Source organism: Rhinatrema bivittatum, chromosome 8 (genome assembly GCF_901001135.1).
Source record: "Rhinatrema bivittatum chromosome 8, aRhiBiv1.1, whole genome shotgun sequence".
In the NCBI taxonomy this organism is placed as follows: domain Eukaryota; kingdom Metazoa; phylum Chordata; class Amphibia; order Gymnophiona; family Rhinatrematidae; genus Rhinatrema; species Rhinatrema bivittatum.
In genome coordinates, this window is record NC_042622.1 from 192,808,863 (window position 1) to 192,824,647 (window position 15,785).

Here is a 15,785-nt window from a genome sequence, read left to right on the forward strand (position 1 = left end):
GAACAGTTCAGAAATTAGTGAAGGGAACAGATATCCAAGACAGCAGCCACAGTCTCGGCTGTGTCATGATCTGTCTTCTGTCTAAACCCCCTCCAAGCAAGTGCATTCTTCTTGTGTCCATCCCATCAAAATATTTCTCTCTGCCGATGGGCACGTTTCAGCAGTTGTGAGCTGGCCTCAGCAAGATTCTGCCACGTAGAGGGCCCGTCTGACTCCGGGCAAGCCATTTCTATTACTGTGCATTCTAAATCCTTCAAATCTTGTCCATCTAGAGGCCGTTATACACTAAAGCCCATTACCTTTCATGCTCTAATTACAGTCCTACGGGCCTCCCCACCCAGTCGGGTTTTCAGGACATCCCTAATGAATATGCATGAGGAATTTTTGCATACACCGGAGGTAGTGCATGCAAATGCATATTCATTATTTATTTATTAAAAAATTGTGTGTGCCGTCATTCGCAAGAAACATCACAACGGTTCACATCATAAAATCATAAAAAACAACAATAATTATGGTGGTTAAAATACAGTAACATATTCAGTTTATTATTTATATGCCACCGTACCTGGGAAATTGTAAATTGCCACTGTAAATTACCTTCGAACCTGTAAATAGTTACTCCATTTCTGTATTAGTTGTAAGTTCTTGTATACATAGTTATTGTTCCCTGTAAAAGGCATTGCCGGAAAGTTTTAAGTTACTTGTAAACCGATACGATGTGCAAACGGTTGTCGGTATATAAAAATTCTAAATAAATAAATATTCAATATAAAATAAAATCATTAAAAAAAGGATGGGTAAAAGAAAAACATAATAATAATCGCTTTTTCATTCCAGCTACTTCTTTCCTCTATATCCTGGATATCCTGGAAACCCGACTGGGTGGGGAGGCCCGTAGGACCAGTTTGAGCACCCATGTGTTAGGCTGCAAACAATACAATTTGGGCAAGGCAGGTGCAACAATTACAGCTGTTATGGAGGAACATCTCATTATTTGGTGAGAGCACCAAAGTTAAGAGGGATCACTAGTCTAGAGATCCTGGGAGGAATTTCATAGCTGTTTCAAAGGGAAAGGGGAATAGATTAAGGCGTTAACACTTTAGGATTTGAATTAAAAAAAAAAAAAGGAATTGTAATTATAGTGGCCATGCTATTGATGTTTGAGTGGGGGAACAATTAGTACGACCCTGGCAATGACAAGAATGACCCTTTCATGATACTATAAGTATCACAAAGCACTGTCATCCAACTGGTTAATGCTCCAATAGAATTTTATTTTGTGCACTCAAGCAGTGGAAGTAAAGGACTCTTATCATTGTGGTAGAGTTTCATGCATTTTTTTTTTTTTTTTAGATTTGCCTACCCCCCCCCCAAATTATGAATAAGCTGAAAGATGCTGCAAGATGGTATTAAAAGGACATTGCAGAGTATGCAACAGAGCATCTCACATTTGCCACGCAGTCCTCTAGACGATGCTATGCAAATGGACATTATTTGTATTATGGAAAATGATTTTCTAAATAACTATTTCTTTGATTGTAATACTTCTCTATATCTATGGCATCTAGCCACTCTCAAAATAACAGCTCTAAGGCAAAAAAACATTTACCACAGAAATTATTCATACACCTGGACCAGAAGGCAGCATTGTACTGCATTTGCCATCTGTTACCAGCAAATACACCACAGCAAAAGGACTATAACTGAACACAAACATGACAGGAAAACAGCTGTCTAACCTAGGGATGTACAATTAACAGTTTAAAAGGCAAGCTAATCCTTTAAATGATACTTCCCGGCACAAGCCAGGGACTTGCTCAGGTTGACCTGACCCACACCTTACTTGTAGGTTCCCGTTCCCAGCCTGCTGTGCAACTCCCCACACTGGGGGCAAGCTGGATCATTATTGGCCAGTTTGGCGAGCATGTGGGCACACCAAGATGCAGCTGCAGGCTGCACTTATTTAAAACGGTTTCAGTAGTTTAACAATGAACTTTATTTTCGACTAAGGTGTGAGCTTTATTCCCCTTTTTCAGGCACTTCAAAGCAGATTACTGTAGGTATTTCCCTGTCCCCAGAGGGTTCACAAGCTAATGAGGATGAAGTGACTTGCCCAAGGTCACAAGAATCGGCAGTGGGATTTGAGCCCTCGCTTTCCTGGTTCACAGCCCTCTGCTCTTGACACCAGATAAAAATGCTTATATGATCAGACAGAGAAACCCTCTTCCCAATAAACTAGCAGACTACAGTGCTGGCTAGACGCCCAATTGGTGATTAGAGCGCAGGATGATTAAACGATTGATTCCCACCTCTATTACTCATTATGACTTTATAAGCAAAGTACTCATCTTCCTTGTGCTCAAACTGCAAGGTCTTCTAGGTGCATACCTCCTAACTCATCTACCTGGTAGCGCTTTGCCTAAAAGAGCTATATGCAACCTAGATAATAAAAGCCAGTGTCCAAAGTCAAAGTACCTTGCTGATCAATCGGCTTTTGAACTGGTTGCCGAGAATGCAGGCCACCATGCTGCCAGCCAGCAGCTCAAAAGCCCCAGTTTTGTTGGTCTTCCAGGTGTAGAAAGGACCCCCTCCCAAAGCAAACATACGGTTAAAGCAATGGGAAAAAACTATCACCCACGCCTAGATTTTTTCCTGTTTGGTAGTTACCAGTTCTTCTGCTGGCTGATAAGTGACTAATGGGATTTTGTATCCCAAATGCAAGGGTTTACTCTTTTGCACAGAAGCACAGCTTCCTTGACCGTCATCATTCAAGTCCATCTCATGACTTCAGCTTAGTGGTTCCAAATCTCCCCCTAGCGACACCTCCATCCCCGACAGTCAGCGAGGTTTTCAGAATATCCATAATGAATACACGTAAGATACATTTGCATACCTTGGAGACCCAGCATATGCAAAATTTATCTCATGCATATTCGTGGTGAATATCCTGAAAACCCGACTGCCTGAGGGCTCACAAGGTCAGGTTTGGGAACCACTGTTCTGGCTCAAAAGGGGGTGTAAAAATGCATCACGTTGCAGCAAAAAAATGTTAAAGTAAACCATCCTGAGCACAAACACAGTGAGCTCACAAGCAAGCGAAAGCTTCAAAGGAAAAACAAATGCAAAATAAATTTGTTTGGCACTGAGAATTCCACCATGGAGAAATACACTTTTTTTTTTTTTTATTTTAATCAGGAAACTACTAACACTGGCCATTTCATTCAAGATATTTGCCTGAAGCCATCTGAAGCAGCTTTTCCTATTTATTATTACTAGTCACTGCCTCCATCTCCAGCATGCATTCATTGTTAGAGCACAGGGGATACGGCTGCTGAAAAATGCCTGCACTAAAAATGTTATTAGAATTAATTGTTAAGCTCAGACACTTAAGCTGCTGCCTCGATACCTAGGCCAATTAGTTCAAAACCACTGTAAATAAATTTGACTTCTATTCTTTGACATTTACAGTATGTTCCATGAAGAAAAACGCTTAAAAAAAAAAAAAAGCAAATCGTTCTATAGCTGTGCATTTCAAAAGGTTATTTCTGGTCTTTTTAACTGTTTTGTTCTTATGCCTAAATGAGGCATCAGCTGAGATTTCTTTTTTCCTCTATGGCATTCAAACGCTTTGCATATAATGCATCACATTCAAATCACTGCAGCAAAAGATGGAAATGAATCACAAGAAACACTGACAGCTTTAGAACACATCTCAAAAACAAGCTGCCGTATTGGGGAAAGGGCTTTAACTTTTCTCTCCAGCCTGGTGAAATTCCTTGTGCAAGAAGACTGACAAAGAGGCCAACGTATTCCATCAATCCTCGAGACCCATTCTAAATTCTTTGTGCCGTCTATTTGCATCAATGAACAGCAGCTACCCCAGAAAAGAACCATTAACCCTACCTTCCAATGAAGGGACTGTGGCTCTACCACATCCAATTTCAATTTATGAACACTGAAGTTAAAATTACATTATTTTGTAGGTCGTCAAGTATCGGACAGTTATCATCATCTACGGTTTCTGGGATTTAGTAGGCATTTTTGTCCCAGGGCAGGCAGTTCTTTCTTGGAAACAATTTAGGTGTTGAGATATAAAAGATTTAAGAAGAGAGGCTGTGAATGAGCTACCTTAATCCTGAAATACCTAAAAAAATATTGAGGCCATCCTACACTCTCTCAATCCACAGTCTGGCAACTGACATTCTGAAGGACAATTTGTCCAGTTTCCTATTTAGAAGGGTGACATTAAAGCCCAGTAACGCAACCCTTCAGTGCTCTCCGCAGTTCACACCATGGCTGTATTTCTTAAGAGGAGAATGCTATTGCCAATACTCCAAGCACAACCTTAGCTGTAAACCCTTGAAGACCTGCTGTCTCATTCTCTCATGTCTTAATTGGGGGAAAAAAAGAGCTGGATTATATGCAGCAGACATGGAATCACATCATCTATTGCCCTTGCAACACCATAAATCTTCAGAATGTTTCATGTCAATAGTTCTTTCAAATACCATGTGAAAAAGGGGAAATCTGACCACCTGCAAGTGCAGATTCTCACCCACACAACAGACAATCAAAAAGCAAAACCGCAGCACTTTTTTGTTTTCTATTTTTTTCATGTTAAAAATTAATCATCCTTCTAGCATTTCACTACAGTTCAATTATTTTGTGGCATTTATAGGCAACATATACCCACCGCTGGAGCGTGCTTTGCCTGCAAAACATGCCCACTGGGAAGTCTGAACTTGTATTACAGTAGGACAGTGGAGGTACGCAAATGCCTTTTATCTACTGGTTCTATGGTTCCTGGAGAAGGAAAGTAATTTTTATGCTTTTTCTTTCAAGTCATTCCAGAATTACTGTGATAGAAGGAAGCGCAGCTCTCAAAAGCTCATTGCAGATGTACTGCGTCAGTCCAATAAAAAAGCCTCAACTTACAGCCTGCTTGTTGACCCTTCTACATAAGTCATTCCAGGGAAGCTAAGTTTCAAGGGCTTTCAGATTCCGCGCAGCGGATATGGCCACCAGTTCTCCAGTTAGAATTTGTGCATCTCAGAGTTTGTTTTTAAGGCAGTATCCTCCACACTGCACAAGACTTTCAGAAACCGGTGAGCTACAAGGCCCTGGCAGCTTCTGGGAACATTCCGCCCTATTGTCTTTTCATGAAAAAAGACATTTTCCTTTGTAGTCTATTTCATGGGATCGAGTATTTATTGTGCTGCTTGGTCCTATAGCAAACTTTGATTGGCAGTTGAGTCGGGATAAAATAAGTCACTGATCATCTTCCTCGTTTCTCCCCCTCCCAGTCCTCGGGAAAGAGAAATCACTTGAAATGAAACAGATCCGTAACTGCATTGCTCACAGGAACATTTGCATATGATAAATGTTTTATATTTATGGAGATGGTCAGGTCAGGATGGGGAGCAGGAATTCGTTTGTGTAATGGATGCAAAGGCAGCCGATGAAAATGGTTTACTTAGGGTCACACTGTAATCTACAGCGGTGTGTCGCATCTCCCGGTGTCCCACTGCCCCGTTGTACTTTCCTTCACCCTTTTTCCAGCCCCCGCGGGCCAATTGGAAGCCTCCTTTCTTCCTACCCCCACTGCCCTCTAGGAAGCCTCCTTCATTCTGCCTGCCCCCACCAGTGGGAGTAGGAAGAAGGGAGGAAGCATTTGATTGGCCGGTGAGGCAGGCATCAGAAAGCCCGGGGGCAGGGTGGGAGGAATAGAAGTGTTGAACTCCGACGAAGCAAGGCCGCCACGAGAGCCCATTCCCATGGCGGCGAAGAGGAAAACCAAACCCTGACCAAGCAAGGCCGCCACAGCCCGTGGCGGCAAAGAGGAAACCCAACCCCGACCACCATGGGTGCCCATCCCCGTGGCAGCGAAGAGGAAAACTGACCCCGACCGAGGCCACCACGGGAGCCCATTCCAGTGGCGGCAAAAAAAAAAGAAGGCCCGCCGGAGTAAAGCCGCGGCGGAACTGGAGCCACCCCTGCAGTGAAGGAAGAATAAGATTTTGATGAGAGCTTGTGTGTGTGTGTGGGTGTGAATGGGTGCCCGGGTGAGAGCTTGTGTGTGTGTGTGTGGGTGTGTGTGTGAATGGATGCCTGGGAGAGAGCTTGTGTGTGTGTGTGTGTGTGTGTGTGTGTGTGTGTGTGTGTGTGTGAATGGATGCCTGGGTGAGAGCTTGTGTGTGTGGGTGTGAATGGATGCATGGTTGAGAGCTTGTGTGTGTGGGTGTGAATGGATGCATGGTTGAGAGCTTGTGTGTGTGGGTGTGAATGGAAGCTTGGGTAAGAGCTGGTGTGAATGGGTGCGAGAGCATTTGTGTGTGATTGAGAGCTTGTATATAAGAGACCATGAGTGTGAGAGTGAGCGAGACTGGTCAGGAAGATGACTAGTGTGCTTGTGTGAGAGAGAGACAGAGATTGGTCGTGGGGTGTGTGTGTGAAAAAGAGACTGAGATTGTTCGTGGGATGTGTGTTTGCGTGAGAGAGAAAGACAGAGATTGTTCGTGGGGTGTGTGTGTGCGTTTGTGAGAGAGAGACCGAGACTGGTCATGGGGTATGTGTGTGCGTGTGTGAGAGAGGCACAGAGACTGGTCGTGGGGTGTGTGTGTGTGTGTGTGTGTGTGTGTGCGTGTAACTGGTTGTGGGAGCTAAGGAAGAGGTCTGTGAGGACAGAGCTTCAGCAGCCCTTGCTGCTTCTTGTGAGAGCTATTGGCCTGGAAGGGAAAGGAGTAGGAGAGCTGCTGGAGAAGGTAAGTAAAGGTGGCTTTTTAAATTAATTTTTCATGATTGACTGCCATTTTAATTATTGGGTATTATGCAATGTCTGCTGTTTTTACATATTTTATTGATATTTGGACATGTTTTAATAATTTTTATGAGTTTTTAATTGTTGGATATTATTCTGTTCAGCAGCTGTTTTGTAACATTTTTAGTATAGCTTTACAATTATTTCTGTGTGGGGCTCTATTGCAGCTTGGCTTATTCTGTTTTCCCAATAGGAAATGTATTAGTGTTTAGAGCCTGGTTTAATAGTTGTATTTCTTAGATAGAGTTGTTACTGTTTGAATGTGTTCCATAATACAGGTGTAACTTTGTGCGGGTTAGTTTGTGTGCATTATTGCAAATCCTGAGAGTCTGTTAGGTGCTATATTTCTCTTTCCATTTCTCCAGGTTCGCACTGCATGCAGAGTGGCTTTTTTGGTTTTCCATTCCAGTTTCTGTCTCCATATTTATAATCTGTGATTTTTCTGTACTTGGTGAAGGGTGTGTGTCCGAGGTGAGGTATTTTACTAGCATGTAGGCATTTGTATCAATCTTATTTGTTGTGTTTTCTCAATAGGATATGCATTAGTGGTAAATTACTGTCTTTTCATAAGGAGGGCTATTGTGCCTGATAGTAAAGGGAGTTTGTTTTGCTTTTACTGAGATGTCATCAGAACCAGAATATCTTTTTTGTATGGCGAGTTGTATAGGGTAATGCCCTAGATCTGCTCTGCACTCATTGCTGGGGGTTGAGGGGGTTCCTGTGGATGCAGAGTGCATGTTTACATTTAGCCCCATGATGGTCACATGTTCAGTGTGTCACGCATGTGAGAACCATCTGCCAGGTGTGTCCCGGCCGAAAAAAGGTTGAGAACCACTGATCTAGAAAACAAAATATCTGTTAACCAATTTAAAAAAAATTTTACATTTCCTGTTTGACCTTGGTATAGTGAGAAACTTATGACTTTGGGACATGAGAGGCCAAAGGCACTCACTGGTGAGGGTAAGCTTCACTATATATGCTTCCCTGCAGAGCTCTGCAAAGGCAGTTTATTCTGATTCTTGGCCAACCCCATCACTACCCATCTGTGGGGAATGTCAGTTACCCCAGATTGTACCTATTGTGGAAGTGGAGTGGTTTAACAATGTGGACAAAATGATCACGAGGAACAGTGTTACCAACTGGCCCCATTCTATCAGGAAAAATTGCTCTACATCTGATTTTAACCCTCCACAGGCAGGGGGACCTGCAATTCTGATGTCCCTTAGTAAATCATCTCTGCAGGGAGATCAACCCGGACAGGAAAAAAGAAAACCACACATCAAGTGGGTAACCCTGTTAGCAAAAGGTTACAAATGAGATTGAGAGACTCCAATTCTAAAACATTACAATAAGAAAGCTAGCACAGACTTTTATATTTGCCATATACTTGTCAACAGGGAAGTGGCTGCGCTCTCTCTTTTGCTAAAACCAAAGGCATGTAATATTCTGCCCAATTTTATGGTAAATCCACTGACAATACCACCAGTTTCAGCCATGAGCAATTTGAATTCATTTGGGCTGGAAACAAAAGTGAAAGTCATTCTCTCTGGTTACCACACAGTACTGTGTGCCTGTGATCTGACTGATTTAGAAATGAGCTAAATGTTACGGTGCAATTTTACATAATAAGGGAACAGAGAAGAATGGTGGCTCTCAAAATCCTGTCACTGGGTATTCCCCCCAAGCTGGTTGGGGTTTTGTTTTGTTTTTTTGGAATATTCACCATGAACATGCATGAGATAGATCTGCATACAGTGAGCAAGAACCTCATGTGTGACAGCAACTAAACTGGCTCATCCAGTCCACGGGGTTATTCCCGTCTGCACCGCAACGACTTATCCCAGAGCCTCCCCCCCCCCCCCCTGTCATTTTCTATGGCAGATTTTTCAAGATTCTGCAGTAATTATGGCAAATCTGCATAATTTTACATAAAATTTTCACATCTTTCACAATGCAAAAAAAAGTTAGGGGGGTTTTTTTTGGTTTTGTTTTTTTTACTGAAAACCTCACAATTTTTTTAAACAATATTTAAATTATATACAAATTTTACAAACATCAACAACTAAGTACAGACAAACAAGTTAAAAGCTTTTAATTGTGAAATGTCACTTTTCTTTTCATTGAAATATAAAAACCATGCTTGCACTGTATTTTAGATATTTATCTTATAAAACTGATTTAGCTGAACAATTTTGAAACAGCACATTGGCAAAGAATTTAATTTCTTGTAATTTCTATAAGCAAAAGCTTGGGTTGCAGTTCACTATTGTGTACTTCAGCAGCCGCTTTTACTTGGATAATTCTTATTCTGCGTAGAAGTTTTTTCTTTTTAGAAGCTCAATGGAATTAAATTCTTGGTGTCTCAGATCTGATGAGAGATCTTGAGGTAAACAAGCATGATGCCTTGAGTGGAAAGTATATTTAAATAATTAGGAAAATTGCAGAGAAACAAATAAAAATCTGCAATGCATAGTAAACTTACATTTATTTAATTTAATTTAGAAAATGTTATACATAAAATACATTGGAAATTGAATGGGGTGATTTTTCAAAACAATTCCATGCATAAAATTAGCATGTATGCATCTAAGTAGCCGATACTCGTGTACATGCTATTTTAAAACCATCAAAAGCACCTACATATTATGGTCTGGAAAAGAAGTGTCAAGGGCATTTTGTGGTGGGGCCAAGAGCTGCATGCAAGAGTAAAGTTGCTATTTTATAAGAGACTTACACGCATACATCTGGCAGCTTATTTGCGTACTTTTTCACCGCCTAATTATCTTGCGGAATTGATATCAGACTCGTCAGTTGTCTGCTGTTGGTTGGGCAGGAAGTTTGGGTGAATTGGGGGGGAGTTTAGATAGAAGAACCAGGAGGGTCTCGATGACCCGGGGGACTCAGTGAGCTGGTGGTTTGGGCAAGCTGATGATTTCAATTATGCAAGCAACTTCCAAGCATAAACAGGGTTTTACATTTTATTTATTTATTTATTTAAAATTTTTATATACCGACATTCATCCAGGATATCATATCGGTTCACATTGTAACGCAAAAACAAACGCACGGCATGGCGCTTTACATTGAACAGTAAAAACATGATAACAAGGCATTAACGAGAGGGGGGAACAATAATATGGGAAGTTTTGCAATAAAATTATAAACAAAATTTGCAATTATATACATATGTACAAAAGAAAGAAAACTATGAGGTTAATTTTAATCAGGCTAGGAGATAAGATGGGGAAGAGAAGGGAGCAAGTCGCAAGTTTTTTCGTGCTTAAAACGTATGTACGTATGTTTATAAAATAAGTAGGAAAAGTATGCGTTTTCAATGCATTGCAGGTATTCGCACGTAAGCATACATATGCATGTATGTTTGGGGATAGAAATATATATATTTTAGAATCTGTGCATATCTCATACGCACAGGTTATAAAATACTTTCGTAGATCTCCGTGCGGCCATATACGTGCATATAAGGTGCCAAGCAGAGGTGTTTGAAAGTTACTCTCAAAATGAGTAGCACACCTGCAGAAAAAAATTCTACGCCACTAAAGGAATGTCATTTCTAATGTCCAGGTGCGTGCCCATCTGAGCACCAGTGATCATCAAACAGTATGGTCTGACATCGCAAATAAGATACAGAGAGGTCACACAAAGACCAGAGTTTTGAATTTCAAAAATACAGACTTTGTTGAAATGGGGGAAGTACCTGGAGGTAGAACTAGAAGGCTGGGAGAAAATGAGAGAGGTGGAACAAATGTGGGCCAAACTAAAAGGAGCAATTACAAAGGCAACAAACCTACATGTTAGAAAAGTAAACAAAAGTAAGAGAAATAAGAAACAGATCTGGTTCTCAAAGGAGATGGCTGAAAAAAATAAAGGCAAAAACAACAGCTTTCAAGAAATATGAAGGATCCCAAAAAGAAGAACACAGGGAAAAATATCTGGAGAAACTGAGGGAGAGGAAGAAAGTAATCAAGAAAGCAAAAAGTCAAGCGGAAGAAAGGATTGCCAAAGAGGTTAAAGCGAGGTGACAAAACATTTCTCAGACACATCAGAGAAAGGAGACAGGTCAGAAGTGGTATAATTAAACTGAAAGGTGACAAAGATCAACGTGTGGAGAGAGATGAAGAAATGGCAGAAATACTCAAATATTTCAGATTGGTGTTCACTAAAGAAGAACCTGGAGAAGGACCATCGTAAGTTAACAGGACTGTGGATGGGGGTGGAGTAGATGTAACTCCATTTACAGAAGAGAATGTAGGGGAAGTGCTAGAAAAACTGAAACTGGACAAGGCCATGGGGCTGGATGAGGTACATCCCAGGATACTGAGGGAACTCAGAGATGTGCTGGTGGGTCTGCTGTTCAATAGATCCCTGGAAACAGGAGTGGTGCCGTGAGACTGGAGGAAAGTGGTGATCCTGCTTCACAAGAGTGGGAGCAGAGAGGAGGCTGGAAACTACAAGCCAGTTAGTCTTACTTTGGTGGGAAAATTAATGGAGACTGTGCTGAAGGAAAGGATAGTGAACTATCTACAATCCAGTGGGTTGCTTGACCAGAGGCAGCATGGATTCACCAGGGAAAGGTCCTGTCAGACAAAATCAGATTGATTATTTTGATTGGGTGACTAGAGAATTGGATCAGGGAAGAGCGCTCAATGTAATTTACTTGGATTTTAGTAAAGCTTTTGATATGGTCCCACACAGGAGACTCGTGAACAAAATGAGAAGCTTGGGAGTGGATGCCAAGGTAATAGCATGAATTGCTAACTGGTTGACTGACAGGAGACAGCTTGTAATGGTAAATGGAACCTACTCTGAAGAAAGAATGGTGTTAAGTGGAGTGCCATAGGGATTGGTTTTGGGACAGATTCTGTTCGACATCTTTGTGAATGACATTGCAGAAGGGATAGAAGGTAAAGTTTGTCTGTTTGCGGATGATATTAAGATCTGCAACAGAGTGGACATGCCTGAAGGAGTAGAGAAAATGTAAAGTGATATAAGAAAGCTTGAAGACTAGTTGAGGGTTTGGCAGCTGGGATTCAAAGCCAAGAAGTACAGAGTCATGCATCTGGGGGTGGTAATCCAAAAGATCGGTATGTGATGGGCGGTGAAAGACAAATGTGCATGGACTGAGAGAGAGAGACCTTGCTGTGATAGTGTCTGGCGATCTGAAGGCAGCGAAACAATGTGACAAGGTGATAGCTATGGCCAAAAGAATGCTGGGCTGCATTGAGAGAAGAATAACTAGGAAGAAAAAAAGCGATAATGCCCTTGTACAGGTCCTTGGTGAGGCCTCACCTGGAGTACTGCATTCAATACTGGTGCCTGTATCTCAAAAAGGATAAAGTCAGGATAGAGGCGGTCCAAAGAAGAGTGAACAAAATAGTGAGGAGTCAGCATCAGAAGACTTATGAGAATAAGCTGAAGGATCTGAATATGTACACCCTAGAAGTAAGGAGCTGCAAGGAAGATATCATACAGACCTTCAGATATCTGAAAGGTTTTAATGAAGCACAATCGTCAAACCTTTTGCACTGGAAAGAAATCAATAGAACTAGGGGTCATGAAATGAAACTCCAAGGAGGACGACTCAGAACCAATGTCAGAAAATACTTCTTCATGGAGAGGGTGGTGAATGCCTTCCTTCTGGAGGAGGAAACGAAAACAGTGAAGGAATAAAGAAAAGCGTGCATGGGAGTAACTTGCTGGTGTGGCAGTTACTGCCCTTAACAAATAAGCCTTGATACTGTTAATGCAGCTCCATCATTGCTCTCTGCTTCAATGGCAGTGGGAAAAGGGGAATTAGATTCAGACAGCAACTAACGAGAGCACAAATAAGCATGGGAGTAACTTGCTGATGCAGCCTTTTCTACCCTTAACCAATAAGCCTGATGCTTTTGATGCAACTCCAACACTGCTCTCTGCTTCCATGGCAAGGGTAAAGGGAAATTGGATTCAAACAGCATCAAATGAGGGTCCTGACATTTACGGTCTGGTAAACTGATAAGCATGGGGTGACCTGCACAGTGCGGCAGATACTAACAAACTTGCTGGGTAAACTGGGTGGATTATTTGGTCCTTTTCTGCTTTCATTTCTATGTTTCTATTTATGTTTCTAAAAAGATATCACAAAAAGCCAGTAAGCTGGACATGTTCTACCCAGAATATACAGTGTTCTAGATTAGACTGGCCATATGATGCCGTTCAGGCTGAGGGAGAGCACAAGCAGCATGAAGGGAGAAGGAATGGGTTAGTGGGCCTAAGTCTGTGCCTGCTATTTCTCTCTCTTTTCCCCCTCCTCCCAAGAAATCCTGCTTACCCTGCACCCACCCTCCCTGGTTCCAACTCCATGGGCATACTGCAGAAGCAATGTGTTCAAACCCGAGAGAGAGGGAAGATGTCTGCTGCTGCTGTAGCAGCAACCGCAACCTGAATAGAGGGATGCTGAAGGACAGTCTGAGCAGCGACATCCTTCTAGCTCTCAGAGCTAGTGAGTGTACCCTGTGCTGTCCAAGAGTACTGTCTGGGATGGGGGAATTCAATAAATAATGTAAAAGGGGGGAAATACATATGTAAAGAAAAAATAGAAATTGGATAAAATGCGTTCACATAAACATACATTTATAGAAACAAAAAAGCAGGAAAAATTTTAAAAACTACAATATATCCCTCTTAGTTGGAATCAGGGCAACAGATGCAAGGACTGAAGTGAGACCAGGCAAGTCTCTCTTCACAGTAGTTTTCACTTTATTGTTCTTATTTTATCATTTTGTCTGCTTTTTATTTTAATCTCTTTCTGCATTATTTTGGCAACAGAAAATTGTCATGCCAATAAAATTGTTTGAATTTGTGCTCTAGAGTCTGAACTGCTTGCTGACTTTCTGATTGTCTCTCTCCAACAGCCAATCAGCATGCAGATCAGGTTGCATCCTCTGTAGTTTTCACATGATTGAATTACAGAGCAAGGAACTTCAGGCTTGCTCACTGTGCGGCAATTTTAAATTATGTGGCAACAGCCTAATCATGGCCGCAAAATTGTGGCAGCCTCGGGGCATAGATACATTGGAGCTGCCAGCCATAGAATCCTGACCGCCTGCAGGAAACCACTGGCAGTGGTTATCCAACACAATTTTTATTTTACTTGCTTGTTTTCTATTTTCCTGGGAAGATGAGACACAAGATTCCTTACTTAATCCAACTTCCCGTGTCTTACCACAAGCTCTGCAGCAATCAAACAGTTGCCAAAACTAGTGAGGCTGTAGCTTGACTATTCATCCCTCTAGGTCCTTATGGACTTATTGGACAATATTCAGCCAACAACAATCTATCGGTACTGACCTGGTCAGTTTCTGAGGAGTTCTGGGGAGGACTATTGATACTAACCTGGCTACCCCACAGATTACAGCATTACCAGGCCATGGTTTCAATCGCCCATCCAGTCTACTTAATTCTACATCTGCCATAATGCCAGAACCCCAACCATCTCTGGCTTTGCCTTATTTCCTGGTATCAGGAATTCTCGGCACTTACCCCATGATCTTTTAAAGTCTGTTACTATTTTTGTCTCCACCTCCACTGGGAATCCATTCCATGCATTCATGGCCTTTTCTATTAAGAAATATTTTCTGATGTTGCTCCTGAATTTCTCTCTCTGAAGCCTCATACCATGATCTCTGGTTCTAGAGCATGCTTTCCTCTGAAAATGTTTTGCTGAGGATGTTTCTGTTATATCCCTTGTCTCTCCTATAGGGTATACATACTTCTGTCCTTAAGTCTCATCTCATATGGCTTTTATTTTATTTAAAATATTTATATACCGCTTCTTCCAAATCAAAAGATTTTACAGGGGGATGCAAACCTAGCACCATTTTGGTAGTCGTCCTTTGAATGAACTTGTCTGTCTATATCCTTTCAGAGGTACAGATAATAAACAGGTTGAATATGCTTTAGATCAGTGCTTCTCAACCAAATCCTCTGGGCACATCTAGACAGGTTTTTGGGATATCCACAATGAATATGCATGAAATAGATTTGCATACAATGAAAGCAATGTATGCAAATCTATCTCATGCATATTCATTGAGAATATCCAGAAAATCTGACTGGTTGGGCGTGCCTCAAGGACTGGATTGAGAAGTACTACATTAGGTATATTTGCATAAAATGGAATTAGTACATGTATATACTTCATACATATTATTATTGTAGATGGGCTGAAAACTAGACCAGGCTGGGTGGGTTCTTACGCACCATATTGAAAACCTGCTGACCTAAGCTAACAATGCAAAGCACAACCTTAAAAACAGTAAGCAACACAAAGAAAATCTCAACCAGGTGCAGTAACAGATAAAGAAAAGGAGAAATAATAAAGAAACTCTTACCTTTTTATGAGCGATTAATAGGCAATTTGAGTGTTCATGTTCACATGCAATCTCATAGTCTGGCAAAAGGTCAGTTAACTCTTGGACAAAATGGATAACCTCTTCATGCCAGGGGACATTGGCCATCGTGAGATTACTGGCAGTGCTTTCTCCACAATACGTCACTCCCTGTTTGAGAAACGTGCATTAAAATCAAGCTTTCCATAAATTTGTATGGGATGTAAACGATAGGAAGACATTGGTGGCTTCTGGGACACAGATTTCAGATTAAACTCTCAGCAGAAGTAGTGTGGGCCATTTCCATCGCAAGCGTTACGGCACGTCGCCAAACTGACGCTTATGCCTGGTCCAGCCAAACTGGAACTATTTCCTGCTTATCACAAGCAGCGCAGATTACATCCAACCACAAATTTTAAGAGATTTCTGGAAATGGCAATATTCCTTTTGTCTTCAAGTAAGTATTAATTTACATGACAATGGTTAAGGGAATGTTAGAAGGCCATCTAATTAATAGAGCTCTGCTCCTTTCCATGCCCGTGAGGAAACGTAACATTCAGAAAGCCCAAAATGCATAG

The 15,785-nt window shown here is 41.5% G+C and overlaps 1 protein-coding gene across 1 annotated transcript in view; it reads right to left on the bottom strand.

The window, feature by feature from the left end:
- The window catches only part of LOC115096939 (S-adenosyl-L-methionine-dependent tRNA 4-demethylwyosine synthase-like), a 279,452-nt gene that overhangs the window by 18,693 nt on the left and 244,974 nt on the right, over positions 1-15,785 (bottom strand). Inside the window, exon 15 of the mRNA XM_029612261.1 lies at positions 15,211-15,378. Within this exon, the coding sequence (XP_029468121.1) occupies positions 15,211-15,378 (168 nt within the window). The remainder of the gene's footprint in view (positions 1-15,210; positions 15,379-15,785) is intronic.